At 38.1% G+C, this 8,973-nt stretch overlaps 1 protein-coding gene across 1 annotated transcript in view; it reads right to left on the bottom strand.

Moving 5' to 3' along the window:
* Positions 1–3,758: 3,758 nt before the first annotated feature.
* The window catches only part of EDAR (ectodysplasin A receptor), a gene marked incomplete at its 3' end in the record, with an annotated part of 60,773 nt that continues 55,558 nt past the window's right edge, over positions 3,759–8,973 (bottom strand). Inside the window, exons 10-12 of the mRNA XM_083855841.1 lie at positions 8,355–8,514; positions 5,459–5,519; positions 3,759–4,078 (exon numbers count right to left, since the gene is read on the bottom strand). Coding sequence (XP_083711967.1) covers positions 3,759–4,078; positions 5,459–5,519; positions 8,355–8,514 — 541 coding nt within the window. The remainder of the gene's footprint in view (positions 4,079–5,458; positions 5,520–8,354; positions 8,515–8,973) is intronic.

The following is an 8,973-nucleotide window of genomic DNA, read 5'->3' as shown; positions in this document are numbered from 1 at the left end:
TAGAAGTCTCAATTGTATTAAAAAAATCTCTTTTTTTATTAAAGCAGATGGACAAATGAGATGCCTGTGTGTGCCCTGTGTAACAGCTAGTCACTGATGCCTTCTGCAGCAGTGCATACTAAGGCTTCTTACCATTCTTCTCTAAGTATTCAGACAGTCTAGTTTCACAGAACAGTGGCAAAAAACATTTTTCTGTCCTTGAAGAGTAGTTGATAGTGATAAATTAATGCCTGAGGTAACAGGTGGTATGCATTATAAATCATATCACAATAAATAATCAAAAGAGCTTATTTGGTTGTGGGGATAGAATATATATGAAATATTATGCATCTAGAACTACATATAGCCTGAGACAGTCCATTCTTGGCCTGTTTATATTCATATATTTAGTGAAATGTGCACTAGGAAGCTTATCCCATACATAATGAGGGCATGGGCTCAATTTTCTTCTCATTATCAAGACAAGTATAGAGCTTGCTTGCAGAAGAGTGACTTCTGCTTACAGGAATCATTGTCGTACCTCTGGGTCATGATTTTCACCTGCAACAGTAAGAATTTTTCTCTTAATTACACCTTCCTTAAAAAAAAGCAGGACTGCTGAACTGTCTGAAACTTAGAGTTTGACAGGGAGAAATGGAACTGGCATGCCTTTTCAGCTCATCCTCCAACCCATACTGCTGGGCATTTATGCACATTATTCTTTGTTCATGAATAATATTAATTATCCCAAATTATAGAATACAAAGGCATTCAGCTGTTGTTGCTTTATACTGCAAAGCCAGCTCCTACCCTTTTCAGCCCAGCTTACATCTCTTCTTTTTATTTATGTCATCAGTCCGGGACCATCAGATACTGAACACTATGTAGAGGACAGTCCCTGATTGCAACCTGAAATCAGAGAAAGTCTGCAAAGTCCAGCAATTTTCTCTATGGAAAAAACTGGGACAATATTGGTCTGGCTAGGAAGCTGGGACTAGGTGAGGAAAGTCTTACGAGGTGGTAAGTAGTTCAGTCTGGGGAAAATCCAACTTGGTGCTCTGTTGTTCTTTACAGAAGCTAACAGTTCTTCTGGTGGTCCCACCTGTGCAGCCTAAGACTGCATGAACACAATTATCCTGTCATGAAGTTAAAGCTTCCAGTTAAGATTTCTGGTAACATTGTGAAGTACTGCTAATTTAGAAATTCAGAATGAAGACATGCTAATGAGAGCACAGTTCCTGTGACATTACTCACCAGTCTCACAGTCTGCAGAGTTCTCAGTACACAGAAAAAAAACTTACAGATTCTCTGAGGAATTGCAAGGGGCTTGGCACTTTCACATTACCTTCAAGGTGAAACACTGAATACAAATTTTATTGACAAAATGTTTTCTGCTTCAAGTTTCCTAAGTGATGCAGAGAAGCAGTACCCTAGAGGAATGCAAAGATTGCTCTATATATGTTACCAAGACACTCCCATTCCACAGGAATGTGCCTGCCAGCCCTTGGCTAACCATTATAATTACAGATTTATAAGGCAATGTGCTATTTAATCAAAGAAATGACTAATACAGCTGTGTTTGACCTCTTTCTTTTATTAGTATATTTTATGTTCATATTTTACAATATAATAAGTTATATATACACCATTAAACAAAGTTATTAGAAAGTAAGCTTTGGCAAGACCTACGGAATTCTTTTCTCAATCCCGTATGTCTCTTGTATAACAATAAAAATACTGTATACTAAATAAAATAATGTTAAATAGTCTGTGTTTGCATTGAAACCATCAGTTTCAAAGCCCTAACTTTTCGTGGCCCAATAAACATAAAAAGAAGAATATTCCTGGATCTTCTTTTTTAGTGAATATGTGACGTGTAGTCTTAAATGGCACATAAAACAGAGAAGGCAGTCCACTGAATAACACTGTAGTTACACACTGGCACAAGAAAAATTGAATCTTGATGCTTTTTTCTTTTTTTTTTTTTTCTTTTTTTTTTCTTTTTTTAATTCTAGTAGCAATAGTAAAACCTGCAAATTCATGGTCTTGAAAATCATGTTGAAGATTGCTGAGCTGTAAGCAGATCTAGAAATCTTATTGAAGTCTGTTAAAATCTGCATGTATTTATCATTAGTTTCAAGACAGCAAGAATTTCACACCTAAATTCAACATCAATCAGCTACTTAAATTTCAAATAAATGCAGCTTGTTGCATCATTGAAAGAAGAGTTAAAATCTTATCAAATTTGGCATATGCAGGTTGAATGTGTTATGATGTGAAAGAAAGGGTGGAATAAGAATGAGGAGAGAGATAGGTTTTATGTTGCAGTATGTACTTCTCCTGATATACAAATCAAGTGCTGAAATGATAGTAAATATAGATGTTAAAGGGTGATGCTAAATGTTTTGCACAATTACGATATTATCATAGATAAGATCTAGTTACTAAGTGATGGAATACTGGTTGCTAAATTCTGGGTAATAGCAAATATTTTTAATAGCATTTTGTTTAGTCGTGCATTTTGGAATTTTAGAAGTACTGCTTTGTAATTGACATGTCTCTTAATTTAGTGGTTGCACTTAATGGAATCCATGATCACTATTTTAGTTATAAATTAGGCAAATAGGTCTGGTAACAGACACTGACCTGTGGTCTGAATGAGTTTTAGACAAATTTTAACAGTGAAAACCAGACATAAGTTAAAAGAAAACCAAATTAGGTCAATTTTTCAACTTCTCAAACTAACAATAATGCATTACCTTCCAGATGAGTTTAATGTCACTGGTGGGTTGTGTGCTCATGGTCTCATCTTACAAGAGTATAGCACTAAAAACACCTTTTCCTCTGCATTTCAAGTGTCTCTAAAGAAATCTACTCTTTCTTCTCTTTGTGTCACATGCACCACTGTTGTCTGGAATTCCTCTGGTTGGAATATAATTTGATATATAGATGTCACTATTGGAAAAGTATATTTTTAATGGTAGTGGACAATCTGGTTTTGATTATGGTTTTTTGTTAACTGTAAAGGATATTTTGCTCTCAGCTTGCAAGGAGTAACTGCCCACTTTTACTGCCCACTTGCTAACACCAGCTTGTCCTCAGCAAGTCAGCAGTTGAATTTATAATTTCTGAAATGTCAGTATGGACCAAGAGTGCATTTACGTTCATTATGTAGATTGTTTTGAAGCACTTCAATCTGCAAGTTATGTTGACTCTTTTTCCATATAGCATAGTTAGTCAATCTGAAGACTGTGCATATACACCTGTGCACATAATGCACATACTTCAAGATTCAACAAACCCATAGTAAGTGTAGAAAATTGAACTGCTTGGAGCAGATAGAAATGTACGTGCCTAATATGTATTAATTGATACTGTAGCTGTGGTACTGCTGCTGACTGTAACTGTTAAAACACTGAACCATTGAATGAAGCCCTAAGAGACTAATATTTTCAGATACTTATTCAATGCCTTTCCTGAAGGCAGGCAGGAAGGGTATCAGAAGGGTTATTTGCCCTTCTACTCAAACACAGACCACAAAATGGATGCTTGTGTCTCCACTTATTATCAGTAACTTTCATGCCAAGCTTCTTGGGAAAATTCTGTTCTTGTTTTGGTAGATGTGTTACTTCACTTTTAGAAGTCAAAGAGAAGAGCTTCCCATTGGTTATTGTGAGCAATTATGTAGAAGCATCAATGGTCTTTAGTCCAGAGACTTTGATGCAGTGCTTACTGTAATCACACTTCTGATACGGAAGTACAGGCCCCAGGCAGGCATGTCAGGATGTCCCTGCTGGTTCAGGAGCTGGCATTGCTTGTGCCCACTCCAGAATGTCTGCACACAAGGATTCAACAGCATCCAGTCGCTCGATTTGCACCAGTTTGGTGAGCAGTTCTGGGATGCTGTAGCCGGCCGTGCTGATGCGGTCAAAGAGCTGCATGCCGTCTGTCATCCCGCCAATCTCATCCCTCTTCAGCCCAAAGCTCTCGGCCAGGTGACGCCACGTCTTCACTATGGCTTTTTCTGTGTTGTAGGTCGAGCTGAGCATTCGGCTGGTCTTCTCCAGGCAGTCAAATGGCAGCTCCGTGGGGCTCAGACCTGGAAAGGGAGGGGTGCATTGTCAGGTGGCTCTGGGCACAAGCCTTGACATTTATTAAAGTGATTACACTGTTGTAATTACATTACAATGAATACAGCTGAAATCTTTAAGTGGTAGTTCATGCTATATGTCTAGGTCCAAAGTTACTACTGCATATTACCAAATTAATTCTTCATAATGACAACAGGATATCATAATTGGGGTAAAAAGAAGTAATAGATGGGTTGTATGAATTCCCATGGCTCTGCCCTTTCCTTCAACAATTTACTAACTGTTAGAAAAAGTATATTGCAACTGTGTCCCTAGTGAGCAGTCCCATTAATATACCTCTGCATGTCAGGCTCAGTGTTTGAGCTCCAGAGACAGCTTTGACCCTTCCCTTAGACTGTCACCAGCAGCTGCTGAAACATATCTGTAATTGAAAGTTGCCCTTGTAGGAAAGTGAGAAGTGAGGTGAAGAAATGATGCCAGATGCAAGCATAAAAGTCTCTGCAAGTGGTTAAATGTCATTACTACAGTGAATCTCTAGGGAGGATTTAACATTCATCCTGTGGGGAAAAGGCTATTTTCTCCTGGACAAATTTTCTATGTATTTATGTTCAGAAAACAGAGAACCAGCTACAGCATTTTTCCTAAACCAGACTTATGCTTCTTTAGTTTTCCTACTTCTTACCCATCAGGAATAATTTGATGGGAGACAGAGCTCCCTGAATCCCTGAATTACAAAATATTCATTTATGTGCACACAAAGTGTGTGTGTGGGTGTATGTGGTGGGAAGTAAATGCAGTCACATCTCCTGTTCTGTAGGGAACTTAACTCGTGTCTCCTGCTAAAACAGTTCAGGTAGTCAAGTGCTAAACAGGGTCAAAACACTTACAGCCTGGAAACTCCACATTTTGTTGTGAGATGTGGGATAGAATTTAGAGAAGCAGAGTAGGTTGAGAATTATGTCTTACCCTTAATCCTGACCCTCCTGAAATCACACTTTCATATTTGGAACTATTTTTTCATCTGTTATCTAAAGAAATAAGACCAACAAGTTTCCTCTAGATGGGGAATGCAAAACTGCTTCTCTGCATCTTGGTCTGTTTGTATGTGCCAACAGAGCCACCTCAACTCTTCCTGCTCTCCACAGGAAGGAAGCCCAGCCCATGCAGGTGCCTGGAGAGAAGCCATGGGCTGCTCCAGCCCAAGCCCAGCCTAGACAGTTCTGGGGTCAGGGCACCACAGGGTTCCTGGTAAGTGAATACAAATCTGCCTACAGAATGTCTTCTCTGGTTTGGGACTGTTTTCCATAGCCAGAGGCCTTTCTTACTTTATAACAAATGCTTGTCATCTAATTTCATACTTTTAACATAGATGCAAATTATACACTCACCTTCTGCAACATCACATACGTTGGCATACACGTCAAGTATCTTTTTCCTTCGACTTTGAATCTAAGTGAGAAGAGTTTTATTTCATTAATTTTTCAGTTAGAAGGTTAAACAATTAGCAGACAGCAGTGGAAATTCTATGGGACATCTCCATTTCATGGGGTTATCGCATAGTGTCCTCAAGGGTTCCTTTCAAAGACTCAAAGAAAGTGGCACAGCAATTATTCCAAGAAGCATAACATATTTCTGATTTCACTTGCCACTGCTAGAGATGTTTTATTTCAACTTCTAGACTTTTTTTTGAGAACAAGTACTTTTCTGCTCCAAGTGTTTATTTTATTTTTCTTTCAGACTGAGGCAAACTCCTGAGAATGAGGACAAATCCAATACCATATATGCACAATTAATGTAGGGATGTCTAGGTAAACCAGATCAGGACTGGATACAGGTAATTAAATTCAGACTGAAATTGCCTTCTTCCAATAATCTAAGAGGACTGTAGAGGAGGGGCTTTTGCTTTCTGCTTCTTGACATAGACCTGCTTAGTGCATTACTAATTAAGTGAAATATTTTACAGATAGATTAAAAAAAAAAAAAAAAAAAAGTCAGCAAAGTTTTGGAGAAGAAAAATCTCAGGTCCAGGGGGGATATAGTAATTTTTGACAAGAAAGAAACAAGACTGAAACCTTGACATTTTTCAAGCTAAAAATGGACACTTTTATATTGTTTCATTTAGCAAAATATCCTCAAGTTTTGGCTTTGGATTCATTGTGGAGTGGAAACAAATGTCAAAATGTCATGAGCTCTCAGGGACTGAAATTTTCTTCCCACTCATTAGGACTGAGCTTTCTGAAAAGCAGTCTTTTTGACAGCACTCTAGCATTATCTCCACAAATTTGTCACTTTTCACTGCAAACAAGGCTTGAATAAAAGCTCTGCTTTCAGTACTTTGTTTTGTGGAAAGATTTTCCTCATTTTATTTGGGCTGTAAAGGGCAAGGTGCATCAGTGACATGGATTAATGTACTTGCAGCTAGAGAGCACAGAGTGGCTGCTCTACCTGAAGCCTGTCTGGCAGGCACAGGGCGAGTGCATTGTACTGCAGGGCAAAGCAATGCAGGAGCTGAGGGGTGTTCACATCTTCCTCGAGTAATTTACATGTGCTTAGTCAGTCGTGGTGCTATTGGAGGCTTGGATTGTCTGTTTTAGAACCTTGAAAACAGAAAATTTTCTTTTAATGGAGTTTATTAAAACTCTTCGTAAGAAAACTATTGGATGCTTATTTTCATTCTACCCTCACTTTCAGGGTAAAGAAACAGGTTAAGTGATTCCATGAAGAGTTATGCAAGACACTCTTTTTAGCAAAGCCAGAAGAAGGGGGATTTTTAAACTTTAAGCCGGAAGCAAACAGGAAATGTTTAGCCTGATGATCCTCTGTGTGGCAGCTCATTGCAAATGGGTTTTGTTATAACTAAGAAGAAGACTTGGTTAAGAGTAAGCCTCTAATTTTCTTTATCCTTGTCCAGCTGCTCTGAATACTCTTTCCTATGCTAGTAATGCTACTTAATTCCCAATCTGAAGAAAATTACTGCTTTTCTAACTTCTGGCAACTGGCTTAATTGTGACATCCTAGGTATGGAGCAGAGAATCTTGATGCAATTTGCCCTTTCATTGAAAAGTCTGTCTTCAGCCTTGTCAGCAGTCTTTAGCCCATGAGGATGTGTGTTAGATCAGGTCTGAAAGAAATAGCTCATGCTTTATGTGCACTTATGAGCTGTCTATCTAAATTACTCTGGAGGATGTATCTATGATATACAGTCTTTTGAAGGTAACCTGCTTCTTATGAAATATTCTGATTTCATGACTACCCAAGGTGTATTGCCCCATTTCAAGCTTACAGAAGTATCATAAAGTTGGATATTTAGAGACACCTCAAAAACCTGAACTTTAAAATGTGAGCATTGGAATAGTAAGTTATTTTCAGATGGTCATAAATATCTACAACTACAAAACTGTTTAACATGTTGAGATTTTGTGTGTCTGATCCCCGCTAAAAAGTACTGTGTTTTAGAAATTTTGAGCTGATCCTCCCAACAATTTAAAACATGCAAACATGAAAAGATGCATTTTCAAACCTATTTTTTCTTAAACAATCTCTGATGTTTGATACTAATGATGTGATTTGGACTAGCTATAGCCATTTAAAAATAAATTTGAAATACTAAAAAAAATCTGAGCAGACACCTTCTTTTTAAGGGTAGTTTGATGTCAACACAAACTGAAAAGTTGTGTGGGTGAGGTGTGGCCTTAACTGTGCTTTTAAATACTCCAAGTGAGATAAAAAGCCCTGAGCAGTATATGCTCAGCAGGAAGAAACAAAGGCCTTCCACAGCAAAACAGTAGATTACAATGTCCTTCAGAGCACAGGAATGACCTTCAAACTATGTGTGTGTTTTTCAAAATTCCACATGGAAACCAAGCACAACACTGGATGTTATTGAGAAATCTGTGCCATGGAAATACCGATGCAGCTGGGTCAAGGTACTCAGATTTTCTGCTGTCAGTCAAATCCAACCTGCTTCATTATTTTACTATCATAGCATTAGCTATGACAGGGGATTGCTGTTACATGGATTTTTTCTTTCTTGAAACTATAATATATAATACTCAAAAAAGCAAATTAATTTTAGAAAATTTGATTTTTATCCCTGGACACTATACATATGCATATGTGTCATTATGCAAAGGAGATTCTATAATAAATTTGTCTGGAGAAGCTGTTGCAAATCAATCTGATCTATCCTACAACGCATTTTGGGAGGTTGGTACTTTATATGTTTTTTTTCTTTAAAAAAAGTAAAAAAATGCTCTAAATTCTTAAATCTCAAGGTAGCCTTACCCCAGTTGATTTATTGCTTGTAGAAGATTTATCTCTGGCCAAATGCACTAAAGATAACAAGCATCTCTCTGGAGTCCCTTGCTTGTCAACTGCAGCTTCTTCATCACTATCCATACTCCGGCTTAAAAGTCGTTCATTCTCAGAAGACGCATCATTTTCACTGGAAAATGAAGGATGTGGTTATCTTATTGAAGCCTCTCATGGGCTGACTTCAGTCATCTTTTTGCTATCTGAGAGTAATGGAATAAAAGTGTTCTCCATTTTTTAAAATGCCTTTTCTCTGACATCTTGTGAATGTAACAGCCTTCACCAGCCCAGTGTGTATGTGCAATGCCCACCGAGACACAGTCACAGGTGGCTCGCAAGAATCCTTTTACAGAGGGATTTTCCAACTGAATACAATGTCTAGCCCACCTTAATCATGTTACCCAGCCAGGTCTGGCTGCTGGGCAGAGACAAGATGAGGAAAACTACCACACTAGGCCATCCAGAGGATGCTCAGGACAAGGGGCAGGAAGGCCTGTGGCAGCTTTTTTAAGTTACAGAAATTAACCTCTGAAAAGAGGAGATGGAGTCCCAAGATCTGATGAATTGGTCAAAGAGGGAATGAGAAGGACAT

The sequence above is a fragment of the Zosterops lateralis genome (assembly GCF_965231275.1).
Source record: "Zosterops lateralis genome assembly, chromosome: 2".
Classification (NCBI taxonomy): domain Eukaryota; kingdom Metazoa; phylum Chordata; class Aves; order Passeriformes; family Zosteropidae; genus Zosterops; species Zosterops lateralis.
Note: the sequence above shows the minus strand (reverse complement) of the source record. Positions and strands in the feature narration are given on the sequence as shown.